This window comes from Ochotona curzoniae, unplaced genomic scaffold, assembly GCF_017591425.1.
Source record: "Ochotona curzoniae isolate NIBS_2020 unplaced genomic scaffold, NIBS_Ocur_1.0 contig_2321, whole genome shotgun sequence".
NCBI classification, from domain to species: domain Eukaryota; kingdom Metazoa; phylum Chordata; class Mammalia; order Lagomorpha; family Ochotonidae; genus Ochotona; species Ochotona curzoniae.
This window is the reverse complement of record NW_024465421.1, coordinates 22,781,930-22,796,919: the sequence shown is the minus strand read 5'-3', so window position 1 is coordinate 22,796,919 and position 14,990 is coordinate 22,781,930. Positions and strand designations below refer to the sequence as shown.

At 45.0% G+C, this 14,990-nt stretch overlaps 1 protein-coding gene across 2 annotated transcripts in view; it reads right to left on the bottom strand.

Annotated features, from left to right (window-relative positions):
• Positions 1 to 14,990, bottom strand: part of LOC121151715 (CREB binding protein) — a 139,371-nt gene that overhangs the window by 51,066 nt on the left and 73,315 nt on the right. The window contains exons 3-5 of one of the 2 annotated variants that reach the window (XM_040973442.1): positions 8,343 to 8,519; positions 2,783 to 3,023; positions 1,461 to 1,574 (exon numbers count right to left, since the gene is read on the bottom strand). In XM_040973442.1, the coding sequence (XP_040829376.1) occupies positions 1,461 to 1,574; positions 2,783 to 3,023; positions 8,343 to 8,519 (532 nt within the window). The remainder of the gene's footprint in view (positions 1 to 1,460; positions 1,575 to 2,782; positions 3,024 to 8,342; positions 8,520 to 14,990) is intronic. The other variant, XM_040973443.1, reaches the window with a different exon arrangement.

Genomic DNA, 14,990 nt, shown 5'->3' with positions numbered 1-14,990 from the left:
AACATGTAGTCATAAGGATGCTAAAAAGAAAAAAAAAACCCCACATTTTACTTTTTCTTTTAAGGAAAAAAAATCTCAAGCCTGCAATAGTCATGGTGGTACATACTAAACATGAAAGATCCCAGAAAAGCTGTAATTCCAACTCAAATGTTCAGAATGAAATAGTAGCTACCTCATATTGAGACAGCTAGCATTATCACCACAAACTTGTCAATGACTATTTTAGCATGTGTGCATATTGCTGAAATGTGTCCTAAAACATAAAACATTTAGCCACTACAACATGAGTCTTGAAATTCACAATAACTTACAGAAAAACAATAGTACTCCGTTAGAAGCACTGCTGCCAATCTCTGCTTCCAGAAGATTCTAGAGCTTCACTTCAGGTAAGAGATGTTTAGGAAAACCATCCTTATTTCTAATTTCGGCTGATCAAAGAGTAGTCAACTGAAGTGAGAAACTGAGTTTTCGAGGAAACCGATTTGGCAGCAGGCAGGAGGGCACCTCTCCTGTGTAGGGCAGCCTGGGGTGGGCAGGTCTCAGGAAGAGGACAGTGCCGGCTGCAACCAGTGCTGTGCTGCCCCAGAGAACTCTCAGAAACCAAGACCTCTCTCTCATGGCTTCTCCCTGTGTCACCAGAAGAAAAAGCAGCACAGGCTCTCCAGGCAGAAGCAGGGTGGAGGATGATGACCCAGAGGCACGAGGAACAGACACTTAAGACACACAGGTGAAAGGCTGCCAAGACACCACGGAGGAATATCATGGAGCGAGTGGCTCTGGCTGGGTGGCAACCGCTCTCAGCAATCAAAGACCACGGTGTCACCTTGCAAATGACAGGAAATGGACTTCAAAATGGGAAGAGATGTTCACCCTCCTCACTGCTGCAATGCCTACAGTTGCAGGCGGCCTGTGGAGCTTCGGCATGACAACCACCACACTAAGGTTTACAGACACACTGGAAGACAACTGAAGACGGGAATGAGCAGAAGCAGCCTGCCCTGGGATGGAGATGCCCAAATTGAAGCTGACCAAATAATTAAAGAAGGAGGTCTAAGAACTACAGCTCCAAATAGGATGGAAACACTTCACCAACTCAGCTTGTAAGGTTTTACACTGACCAGCCTGACTCAACAAGCCTTCATAACTTACTTAATATGAGAGGCTTCCAATTCCAGAAGTGTCCTCTCTATCCCCTCCTCCCCCAACACATTCCCCACTAAGCAGCACAACCCTCAAAGCTTCACACTAGCTCCCTGTCAGGAACATCATGTTGGCTTCCGAATAAAGGGACTCTGCTTCAAGTGCATGTCTGCAGGAGTGGGGGCCCCTTTCCTTCCCTCTCAGCTTGGCTGCACCTCAGCACCCTGTCCACATGACCTCACCCTGCAAACTCCATAGCTGGCAACCCATGCCCACTCCCTAACCTGTCTCCAGCCTTCTCTGTCCCCGTGCTCACTTACTTTGTTGGTTTCGCTTGTCACTGGCATTTTTCAAAGGGAGGCAAACAGGACAGTCATGTCGTGTGCAGTTCTTCCAATGAGAGATGATTTGTCGTGAAGATGCACAATGGGCAACTATGACCAGAAAAACAACGAGATGTTATTTTTCTATCCAAACCTTCACACTTTCAATTACACCTAAATTATAATGCCAGATTCCATAAGAAAATGATATCAAGTGTAACTGTAACACAGTATAGGCGATCCTCAACTTACAAACAGACTGTTTTTCAAGAATTTTGTAAGTTGATTATTGAAAATTCAAAAATAACAAAAACCAAAACAACAACAAAAAATCTTTCCACAGCAGCAATGTTATGAATGATGGGTGATTAAGGCTTGGCCCACAAGTCAAAACAAAAACTAATCAACATGAAATACTGAATAACTGCAATCAAAGGTAGAAGAAACATTGTTCTGTAACAATTTTAATATTATATCTGAAGAAATAGAGAAGCAAACGAGAACTTTGTGGAGATCTGGAAAGGGACCCCAGGCGCAGGTGAGGTCCCCCAGCGTTAGCCAGCCTCTCTTTGAGCACTCCTGACCTACTCAGACTCTGCTTTCTACACCTTCAGGTCACCCTGGGAACGCGGACATCACAACGAGGGAGAGGAAGCCCAGAGACAGACTTTCCCCAAGGTTATGAGCACAAGAATAAGAGAAGGAGAGAAAGATAAAGATGAAATGAAAAGCACAGGTGCTAAGCGGAAACACTGGCTTTGGTGGAACTGAGGTGTCTGCCATGAGAGAGGGGACAAGGCAATCAATGTCCCTGACTTACCACCTCCCCAGGGATATCTGGTGCATAGTTCTCCGTGTCCCCTAGGACTACATCACCGTCAACAGAGCAGCCTCAAGAAACAAGGCAGAGGAGCAAGGAAGTGCCCGCGGCAATGTGAATCCATACGCAGATGCAAGACAGACAGATGGAAGGACCTGTGCCCACATCTGCGTGCCCTATATCCGCTGCCCCCAAGAAAATCATGACCTGGACATTTACAACAAAGGCAGTGCTCAACAAGTGACCGATGTCATCCATGGCAAGGAGCGGAGGGAAGGAACAACCTCAGGGCCTGGCCTTGTGCAGCGCAGATGCAGAGCATCAGCAAAACAATGGGGCTGCCTAGGGCACTGGGCCATCAGGGCTGGGCAACATGACAGCAGCACCTTCTAGAACACTCCAAAGAAGGGGTGGCACTCAGGCCGCAGGAACCTAGTGGCCATGAATACAGGCAGATTCCATCCCAACTTCTGCCACCAGTTGGGAAAAGAGCACTTACCTTGGCAGGCTTTCCCAGCCTGACAATGTGTCATGTGATTCAAGACATTCTTCATGGTTCGACAATGAGGGAGAGAGCAGGCCCGCACCTCCCCGTTTGCTTGTTCTCGTCTTTGACATTTGTGAGCGTGAAGCAGTAGAACCAGCTGCTGCTGTATAAGCTTGCGTTTTTCAGGATCTGCAGTAGGGCCCGTTGCAATTGCTTGTGTGGGTACAATTCCCACTGATGTTTGCATTGGAGACTAAAATAAAACAATAAAAACGTTTTATTAAGCTTTTGGAGTTCATGCTGTTAATTATTTCTCCAACAAATGTGAAAGCTGATGGATCATGTCGGCCACTGAGAGACAAAGTTCTGTTCTCTTCTATCTGATACCAGGGGCAAGTGTGATGGTTCAATAGGTTATTTCCCTGTCTGCCCCCTGCAAGTGCTGGCACCCCTTATGAGTGCTGGTTCATGTCCCAGCTGCTTCACTTACCATCCAGCTCTCTGCTATGGCCTGGGAAAGCAGCAGAGGATGGCTCAAATCCTTGGGACCCTGCATTTATATGGGAGACCTGGAAGAAGTTCCTGGCTCCTGGCTCTGGATCTGTTCAGCTCCGACTGCTGCAGTCATTTGGGGAGCAAACTAGTCAGTGCAAGAGCTTTCTCTTTTTCTTCTCTATAAATCTGCCTTTCCAATTAAAATAAATAAATCTTTAGTTTGACAGCAATGTTAAGATACAGAAATTCATAATTCAATCTGTCCAACAAAAGGCTGATTCCAGTTCAACTGCATATAATTGTCACCCAGGCAAGAATATGGCACTTAACCCTTGATCGTGGCAGGGAAAACCAACTTGCTCTACATCACAGAGAGCTGCAGGAGGAGCTGTGTGCTGCACCAGGGCTGAATCACATGAAACCACTATTTTTCTACAGCTCAAATGGCCAAATACTGGCCATTTCACATAGCTCAACCTAATTAAAAAGACTGCCAAGCTTGATCAAATGCAACTCACTACAAATATCTGATGGAATAAAAAGAATGAGAGCCACCTTTCAGATTTCACTGCCATGTGTCCAGAAAGATAGTTACGTGCATCTGATGTCACCATGGTCACAGTTCCAAAAGATGGCAACACTTATCCTTAATATTGCCACCCACATAAGAGGTTGCTTTCTTCTGGAATGTTCTTTCACTGAAAATTTCCACTCAAACATCGTTGTTCCCCTCACCCACCAATAACTTGTTCATTATTGTCTGATGTATCAAGCCACAATAAGGTCAGGAGCTTGGAACTCCACCCTGATCTCCCGCATAAATGGCAGGGGCCCAAGGACTTGGGGCCATCTTTCACTGCTTTTCCAGGTACATTAGCAAGGATCAGGATTGAAAGTGGAACCAGGGCAGAAACTGGCACCCATGTATCATTGCAGAAGATGGCTTAACCCATTACACCAAAGCAATGGCCCCTAGAAACACCCTCTTTTGTATAAACATGTTGTTTTCCTGATTACATCCAGGAATCTACTATTAAATATTAATATGGGGCCTGGGGCAATAGTGTAGTGGTTAAAGTCCTCACCTTGAGTGCTCTGGGATCCCATATGGGCACTGGTTCTAACACCTGCGGCCCCCGCTTCCGATTCAGCTCCCTTGTGGCCTGGGAAAGCAGTTAAGGATGGCCTAAAGCCTTGGGACCATGTACCCACGTAGGAGACCTGGAGGAAGTTCCTGGATCCTGGCTTCAGATAGGCTCAGCTCCAGCCTTGCGGTCACTTGGAGAGTGAACCATCGGACAGAAGATCTTCCTCTCTATCTCTCCTCCTATGTATATCTGCCTTTCCAATAAAATAAATATATAAATAAATAAAAACATTAATAGGGTTCTCTTTCCTTTTACCAGTCTGAAGCCAGGAGCCAAGAACTTCCTCCAAGTCCGCTACGTGGGTGGCAAGGGTCCAAGAGCCATCCTCTGATACTTTCCCACACATAAGCAAGGAGCTGAGCAGGAAGTAGAGCAGCAGAGACTCAAATCAGTGCCCATATGGGATGCTGCGGCTACAAGCTGAGCATCAGCTTACAATGTCACTGCACTAGTCTAGTCCCGCTCCCTCCAGGGCAGTACTTGGTTTGTCCAAGTGTCTACAGGACACGCTTTGCTATTTCTACATTTCAGCATTCCCAAGTTTCCCAAAATTAACATGCCCATATTTTTACAGTGAAACTTTTTAAAAATAAGCAAATAATAAATAGAATTTTAAAGCCCTGAAACTCCACAGATGGTTTGGAGCCAACAGAGAGAATCACACAGTAAAGGAAAAGTACAAGAGGCCAGACTGCATAACCCAGAGCTTTATCCATAACTACTCCCATTGGGAATAAAGATGTAATCCATGAACCAGGAAAAAGATCCCAAACCCACAACATCTACAAAGTAAATGAAAGGCAGGTATTACTTCTCCTTCTCTTAGTGTCTAAGTTTCTCAAGCACTCTGCTAGCACTCGGGGCCCAACTTACCAGACTTCCCTGTTCCCCAAGGGAGAGCCACTTAGGTCCAGCCAGTCTACCTGAGTTACAGGGTTTTCAGTGGCTTTGGACCCACCTGAATCAATGACATTCATGAATATTAATTTGTTCAAAGATTTAGAGAAATATTCTTCTTGAACACTGTCAGCACACTCAAGTACAAATATGTCCCTCAACACCACTTACTACCTTAAGTTTCTGATAAATGATGAAACAGTCATGGGAAGGAATATTTTCTGGCTGGTTTGAACCTTCAGAAAAGCTAAGAAGTCAGGGTAATTCACACTATGGAAAAGCAGACACAGTTAAAGATGCTTCAGGCACAGGAGAACCAAGCTATCTGCATTACTGCTGCCCATGCATGTGCTCAGCCACACATAATGAATGTGCCAGCTACTGAGTTCTTCCAAGTTACTGGGAGGGCCCAGCATGATAGCCTAGTGGTTAAAGTCCTCTCCTTGCACATGCTGGGATCTCATCTCGTGTCCCAGCAGCTCCACTTCCCATCCAGTTCCCTGCTTGTGGGCTAGGAAAGCAGTCGAGGATGGCCCAAAACCTTGGGACCCTGCACCCATGTGGGAGACCCAGAAGAAGCAGCTGACTCCTGGCTTCGAATAAGCTCAGTTTTAGCCACGGCAGCCACTTGGGGAGTGAACTTTCTATCTGTCTCTCCTTCTCTCTGTAAAAATGGCCTTGCAATAAAAATAAATAAATCTTAAAACAAAAATTACCCAACTGCTAGGCAGGCAAAAGCCATGGTGGTAGTTTTAAGGGTACAGTATATTTTGTTCAGAATCATCTGACCCACCCTCTACTTTACCTGAAAGGGGAGCTGCTATCTGTGGAAAGAACTGATGCTCAATTGGAGGGTTTTGCTGATGAAAAGGCTATGCTAATCAGACACTAGAAAAAGTGTATTGGTTTAAAAAATAGAAATATATTGGTTAACAAAACACGCACAAGGAAGAAAGTTACATAAAAAATTTGGATGGAGTTCTTGCAACACAGATGAGAATGTCTGTCACCAAAGGATTGGCTGATTTTTCACAATTTGAAGTTTCCTATTGTTTTCATACATCACATTAGCATATTTTGTGCTCAGACTATATTTTCCAGCTGATAATTATTGCCAAACAACTGAAGCTGTTTATTTTTTGTTTTATTTATATATTTCTGGGTTTTTAAAATTATTTTTTATTTTTTAATTTCTTCTTTATCTTTCTCTTTTTTAATGTTTTTTTTTAAGCTAAGTTTAAAGAGAAGCAAGGATTCACTGTTGATGATCGTCCAGTTAATGACCAAGTGAGGGCAAGCCTTCATAAGCACTTACATCTGTGGGCACAATGAGGCAGACAAGGACAGCCATCAGCCTTAGAAAGAATCTCTCACCTTGGCAGGAAGGAAGCCAACAACTTTCCAAAACTATCAAGACCCCTGGAACGCTCATCCCTACAACTGGGGCTCAAAAATGGCATCAAATGACTGTCCCTGTCCCCAGGGACTGGTAGTGTGAGAGCAAGCAGCACCCCTTCCCATGCCCCCTCCACAGGAGGGTGAATGGAAACATTCACCTCATCCACCTCAGCCTGCCACCCTCAGCCTCTCCATCCTAACTGGAGACCCACATGGGCTTGTAATCCTCTCACTTCTGTAACAAATATTAAAATTTTAAAAAATTTAAGATTTATTTATTTTTCTTGCAAAGTCAGATATACAGACAGAAGGAGAGACAGAGAGGAAGATCTTCTGTCTGATGATTCACTCCTCAAGTGAACACAACAACCAGTGCTGCGCTCCTCTGAAGCCAGGAGCCAGGAACTTCTTCTAGATCTCCCACACGGGTGCAGGGTTCCAAAGCCTTGGGCTGTCCTTGACTGCTTTCCCAGGCCACAAGCAGGGAGCTGGATGGGAAGTGGGGCTTCTGGGATTAGAACCAGTGCCCATATGGGATCCGGGCACGTTCAAGGGGAGGATTTTTAGCCCCTAGGCCACCTTGCAGAGCACAATGTTAAAATAAAATTTAAAACATTTTTTTAAAACCAATTTTGTTTACTGTAGCTTACAACATCACGCATCACAAAAGAACCCAAGAAAGAAGAATGCAGCACCAAAACAGAAAGAATGCACCATAACCAGGATTCATTACTAATTATATTTTCTGATCTCACCAACACAAAGAAAAAGACCTGACACTCTCTGCTTGTCAAAAGCCCTGAGATTTCTAAGTACTGTAAGCAATGTTAATGTCTCACTTTGAATAAAGTGCCAGGGTTGTAGGAGGTCAGGCAGGGAAAGCTGAGTGTTAGTTAATGTAGGAAGTCCCTGCTTGATCTTTTCAACAAACACTTCAAACAAAGTAAGAAGGCTTTAAAAGGACTTCCTAAACATAATCCCTCAATTTCTTCTGAGTCTTCCCAGACTGCTGCTGCAGAAATTTATTTGTGGACAGCCAGTGTGGGAGGTCATGGTCCTAGCGTGGGGACACAGAGTCCCACTGTGCGTGGTCTTCATTGCCTCTCGATGCACACCAGGCACTCAGCAGCTGGAGTGCACATCAGGAGGGCTACAAAGAAGGTGTATTCTCAGTAATACCTGGCTGCATTAGGTTAAGAGGCTGAAGATAGTTCCATATATATAGATACTCCAGGGAGGGAGAAGCCACGGGAAAGCGTTCACCAAGTCAACCCTAACACCATCTCTTCAACATGACTTCTACAGACAGCCTCAACCTCCTAACAAACAGCAAATGTTAGAAAAGCTGCTCTCTTTTATCATGATTGTGGAGAAAAAGGTAAAGTGGTTCACATATATAAGAATTCTCTGGTAACAAAGAAAGAGTCTGGGAAAGCCAGCTGAGCCATCCTCGCCTGTCCCTTCCTAGACAGCCCATCACAGAAAATGCAACATGCATCTGGAGGGCCACTAATAAGAAATATGGACCATCTTCCCATCACTCATTAACATAGTTTCAGTTACAAATTTTTATGGAAGTACACCAAAATCCACAAACCACCCAGTGGAGACCCACAGCACCAAGAGCAACTTACCATATTTGGCACACTGGTGACTGAAGTGTTCTTGATGTCTGTAGGGAACGTGGGCAAACTATTGACCAGGGTCTGCTTACTGGGTAACTGGGGGTTCACTCCACTGGCTCCCATCTGCTGCCCTCCAGTTTGACTAAAGGGTTGTCCAAATGGACTTGTATTACCAGTCATTCCCATCTGAAACAAAAAGAGGCAACAATATCATGTATAAAGGAAAGGAAAAGTCTCAGGAATCGAGCATGAATAAAAGAAAAGGCCTCAGAAATGTTTGATTTGGTCCAATGACACAAAAACTTCCTGCGAAAGTTTCATTTCAATTATGAATTAATGGTTCACTGTCAAGATTCAAAGTCAGTATCACGAACAAGTTGTTCAGCGGGCTACATCCCACAGGCAAAGGCCAAACAGGCCACCTGCGCTACCTCAGCACTGACCAACGTCCGCTTAGAGCAGCAAGTGCTTTTCTCTTGGCTATACTCCTCACCCAGCTCCCCCGACCAAATGCTAAGAAACTTATCTGGAAAACAAATTTCCAGGGCATTGACCAATGAGAGATAATTCAGCTTAATCTTCAATTACTCCAAAACTAATTAGTTTCTTACAGGTTCCTCTATAAAATTTGACCTCGTTTCACATTAGTTCAAAAAACAAAACAGAAATGTTGGCAATACCAAGGATTTACTTTAAAATAACCCAGGGAGGCAGGAGATGGCAGGAGAGAGAGGCAAAAGTGACAGGACTAGCAACATGTTAGGAACTGTTAAGCAAGCCATCAAGAACAGGGGGTGACAGCATCCTCTTTATCATTATACATGTTTCAAATTTCCAAGAATAAATTTTTGTCAGGATGAAATAAAATCAGACGCAGAGAGCAGACAAGGACAAGGTAAGGAAAGAGGGGAACCCTTGGCTGTGCCTCTGCAACGGCCTGCAGCCAATCACAGCTCTTGCAATATAGACCCATGACAAATGTACCTCCTGAGCCCTCAGCTCCAATCTCTACAGCTAACTTGGGACTCAGGGGTTAACATGCTGATAGTTACCCGTGCCCTGGGGAGGAACATAGACTAATCCCTAAGTACGCTGCACATCAGATGGCCTGCCTTGGCCTCCTCACAATGCTGGAACATACACCTGTGCTGTCTAATGGTCATCCACCCTTCTGGCATTCTGGGTTGGCTGATGTTTGAACTGCCCAGGGAAGCCCACTCAGGCGTGGGAATTCCCATTTAAGAAAACAAAGCTCGGTTATCTTCGTCAGTCTCATTGAGTAATTCTCAGTCCTTCCATGCATATCCCCCATCTCCTTGTCTGTAAGTCAAACGTAAGTCAACTGTAAATCTGCCTTTCCAATAAAAAATAAATCTTAAAAAAAAAAGTCTTGCCCTGTACAGCCCTTTGCTTCCTCCCTCACAATCTTCTCAACTAATATCAAATTATGAAAGCAGATAATTCTAGTTACAATCAAATAAAACATAAACTTCAAGTGTACAATTAGGCTCAACTTCTGAGTTCAGATGATAAAACCAATGCAGCATAGTAACTCAGTAAATTGAATAAGGCACTTCTGTTTCTAAACTAAGTTTCTTCCATCATTACCAAAGCCTATATCAAAGAATTGTATTTTCAGAAAAGCATTACTCTAAATCAGTTCCATACTACAGTTACAACCATCTGAACTTATTTTTTACGCAATCATCAAACCACGGCTATCACTGTCCTTAGAAAGTTAAAAAAAACAAAACAGCAAAATACAAGGTTACCATCTCCAGTCCTCAATCTCACACTTTGGGCCAAATATATTAAGACACATGCATTCTCTCCAACTTGATTTTTTTTTTTATTTGGATAATCTTTACATGGTTGATTAGGGCACAAAGGGTCAAGGGTAAACAAACAAAAAACCCCAAACTTTCTATATAATGTGTTTCCGAAGAATCTATTTCTAAAATGTGGCATATGCTGTAACTTTCTTGGGACCATAGTTGCTGGGTAAGACTCCAGGACATCACCTACGAGATGTGTTTCTAAGTGTTTGGGAGCACTGATACATTTCATCAGGAAGTCTGTGGCTTTCCTTCTTGGCCACCCCATACGAGAGCAAGAGAAACTATTTCAACCCAGCTTCCATATTCACAAGGTAAGAGCCACTGTCAAGTCAAACCTTACAATCCACAGGTAAGCAAGGACTGGGTCAAGCAAACATTTAAAATGGAGAGGAAGTGCATCTTGAGCCTATGATCTGTACTCAGGCCACGGCAGGAGATGAAGCTTCGGCTTCTCCCTGGCCAGGCCTTCCCCCAAGGGTCGCCACCCCTCACCTCCTGGGCAAGGTCCCCCACAAGCTCACCCCCATTCTGCAAAGCCTGCTGGAACATAAAGGACATACTCTGGTTCTAATCTGCAGTTTTGGGCAGAGCTATTTCTGGAGAGTCTATTCCCCTTTCTGAATCTATTCTGTATTGATCAAATATTTTGGCTCTCAAGTCCAGCTAACAACGATGCTTTAACATCAATATGCAGTACGAAATAGGGAAATCAAGATACCTAATTCCAATGGAAAAAAAAAAAAGAACCTCTACTCATGCCAATTCTCCAAAAGTTACTTGATTCTAATTCAGTAAAAATGATTTTATTTTCAACTGAGGTTTATCAGAATTTGGTTAAGAACATTAGAGGACCTTCTCATCATCCTTTTTTTTTTTAAAAAGATTTATTTATTTTTTTGGAAAGGCAGATGTACAGAGAGAAAAAGAGACAGAGAGGAAGATCTTCTGTCCGATGATTCACTCCCCAAGTGACCACAATGGCCGGTACTGCACCAATCTGAAGCCAGGAGCCAGGAACTTCTTTCCAGGTCTCCCACACAGGTTCAGGATCCCAAGGCTTTGGATCATCCTTGACTGCTTTCCCAGGCCACAAGCAGGGAGCTGGATGGGAAGCAGGGTTGCCGGGATTAGAACCAGCATCCGCAATGGGATGCTGGCGTATTCAAGGCCATTACCATTACGCTATTGTGACGGGCCCCAAATCATCAAAAATTTTACAGAGTAAAAGATAGCATAAACAGCCAACTGACCAATTAATGTTGAAACTTACATAAGAACAAATTAAAACCTAAGGAATATTCTGCCTCATTCAATAATAGCCCTGTGTCCCCAGCACATGGGGGAACCAAAAGAAGCAACATTCCAAGAGAACCCTCCCTGACTCAGTCCCTAGAAGCAGAACCCCATCAGTCCTGAAGAGCTAGACCACCAAGGCGCACAATGTCAGAAGGGTCGGCATCAGTAGGCGGGCACTGGGTGCAACAGCAATCACAACTTCCTTCCTGTCTTCCAAGTTTTCTGCTGGGATAAACAGGAAGTCCAGCCGCCTGTCCTGACGCGCTCGGAAGTAGTGTTCCAGGGTGATGGAAGCTTGTGTCTCCACTCACTGCAGCACAGAGGCCTGAAATGGTATAAAAAGGATCCTCTGTGCCACACTTCCCAGGACAACTCTGTCTCTGGTCCACAGCCCTATCTAACAAGATTCCTCACGGCACTCTGAAACAATGGCCCATTAGTATAGGCAGTCATCAGCTCTCTTGGTTAACCTCAGTTTTTCCTACTTATAATGATATAGCAGTTATTAAAAAGAGCAATAAATGGTCTGGTGCAATGGCTTAGTAGCTAAATCCTCGCCTTCCAACCACCAGGATCCCATATGGGCGTCAGTTCATGTCCTGGCTGTTCCACTGCTCTTCTAGCTCCTTGTTTGTCTGGGAAAGCAGTGGAGAATGGCTCAAAGTCTTGGCACTCTGCACCTGTGTGGGAGTCCCTGAAGAAGCACATGGCTCCTGGCTTCAGATTGGCTTAGCTCCGTCTGTTGTGGCCATTTGGGGAGTGAACCTGTGAATGGAAGATATGGCTCTCTCTCATTCTCTCTGTGGACCTGCCTTCTCAACGAAAATCATCTTTAAAAAAAAAAAGCAACAAAACAAGCTCAATGCTGGTGTTGTAGCATATAAGGTTAAACCACTGCTTGTAAGGTCAGTACCCTGTTTGCAAGTATCATCAAGTCTCAGCTGCTCTGCTTCCAATCCAACTTCCTGCTAATGCTCCTGGGATGCAGCAGCTGAGGGCTCAAATACCTGGGTCCAAGGAGACCTGGACATTTTCAGGCTCCTGGCTTTGTCTTAATTCAGACTTGGTTTTCTTAGCCATCTAGGGAACAAACCAACAGATGCGAGATCATCTGTTCTGCCTCTCTCTTTATCACTTTACCTTTCAGATAATTAATAAATTAAGTAAGCAGTAATAAACAAATATACAAGTCTTTTTAAATGAAAAGGATGTGAAATTAAAATTCAGGAACTAACAGGTCTGAGTAGTAACAGCGGCCCCGAACAGGACTGAGACGGAAAGGAGCAACGTGCCCACAGCAGCAGTGAGCCAGGTCTCCAGCTGCTGCTCCTTCCTGGGACAGGCAGTGAGAGATCAACCCCAGCAGAACTGCCCTCCTGCTCCACCCGGGGCTGCCCTGGCAGTGCTGTAAATATGAGTGTGTGTGCGACACAATTATCCGAAAGTCTGTGTAATGCAATCTTTAAAACTTACACAATTAGAGGGAGAGACAGAGGGAGAAATCTTCCATCTGCTGGCTGACTTCTCAAATAGATGAAGCAGCTGGAGCTGGAATAGCCTGAAGCTAGGAGCCTCTTCTAGGTCTCCCTTGTGGGAGTGGGGGACAAAGGACCTGGGCCATCTTCCACTGCCTTCCCAGGCACATTAGCAGGGAGCTGGATTGCAAGTGAAGCAGTCAAAGGCTCTATTCTCTATGCCACAGTGGCAGATCTGTACTGTCTGAGAGAAAAGATCCATTACTAGACACTCAGAGGGTCCTCAAATCTCCTGAAGGTTAAGAACACCTATGGGTGCGGGGGGCCACCGTGCTCTCACATATGCAACATGTAGGACTTCTGGCTAGAAACTGGTCTCCCTGAGACACACTAGTCACTCATATAAACACATGTGCCATCACAACTGAACCCCTAGACCTCCACAAGGAAACGTGCTCTGGGGATGCACAGTCATAAGCATCTGGCCCTGACAGGACACACCGTGGGGCCATCAAGAGGCCAGGGCAGCCAGAAAGCATGCTGCCGTGCAGCTGCTGAGTCAGCCAGGCCTCTAGAAACATGCTCAGTGACAACAAACACTGTACTTGATGTGGTTTCGATGAGACGATGAGACTGCTAAACATACTATCTTTCCAAGAGCTGACTTCTTCAGCACTTTCTTCACAGCTTGATAGACATGAAAACCACACCACACAGCACAGCAACAGAGGAAGTGACACTTGGGGAGTGGGGGTGTCACTAATGCTCATCAGAAACCAGACAAGGAGAAATCAAACGTCATCTTCAGCAACGAGCTCTACAGGGATGATCACATAAATCGGAGTGTCCAGTCAGCATCCCTCACTCCACAGCTGAGGAAAGGATCAATGCAGAAACCTCATGAGAAGCCAGAGCTGGTACAGTGGTACAGCATGGTAATCCTCCACCCTATAGCACCTCCATCCCATATGAGTCCTGGTTGGTGCCTGGCTGCCCCAGCTCTCTGCTTAGATACTGAGAAAGCAGCAGAGAATGACCCAAGTCTCTGGGCATCTGCACCCACAAGGGAGACCTGGAACAAATTCCTATCTCCCAGCTTCAGATCAGCTAAGCTCTTCTGGCTTTTGTAGCTATTTGGGGAATGAACCAGAGGATGGAAGATCTCTCTCTGCCTCAGCTCTCAGTAAAAACTATGTCTTTTCAAATAAAAATAAATAAATAAATCTTTAAAAACAAAAAACAAACCAAATTGGTTCCAGAAGTGCTTTGCACTTTGCATGATGCCAATCCTGAGGGTTCCCGAGGCCACAAGGCTCGGCACCTCTTGCTATTTATAGAGCACTGTGTCTCGCATGGGCATCGCCAGATCATGCAGTTACACTGCCCAGAAAGACCAGGAAACCTGGTCCACAGGCCAAAACCACCCAGTGTTTGCATGTGGGAGAACCAACTTAAAAAAAGAAATAGATTTTTTTAAATTTTTATTGCAAAGTCATATATACGGAGAGGAGGAAAGACAGAGAAGAAAATCTTTCGTCTGATGATTCACTCCCCAAGCAGCCACAATGGCTAGAGCTGTGCCGATCTGAAGCCGGGAGCCAGGAACTTCTTCTGGGTCCCCCACACAGGTACAGGGTTTTAAGTCTTTTGGACGTGCTTGACTGCTTTCCCAGGCCACAAGCAGGGAGTTGGATGGGAAGCAAGGCTGCCAGGATTAGAACCGGCACCCACATGGCATGCTGGTGCATTCAAGGCAAGGACTTTAACAGCTAGGCCACTGCACTGGGCCAACAAAGCTTTTTTTAAAAGATTATTTATTTTATTGAAAAGCCAGATTTGCAAAGAGAAGGACAGAAAGGAAAGTTTCCCCATCTGCTGATTCACTTCCCAAGTAGCCCCAACAACCGGAGCTGAGTTGATCCGAAGTCTGGAGACAGGATCCTCCTCCGGGTCTCCCACATGGGTGCAGGGTCCCAAGGCTTTGGGCCGTCCTCGACTGCTTTCCCAGGCCACAAGCAGGGAGCTGGATGGGAAGCAGGGACGCATCT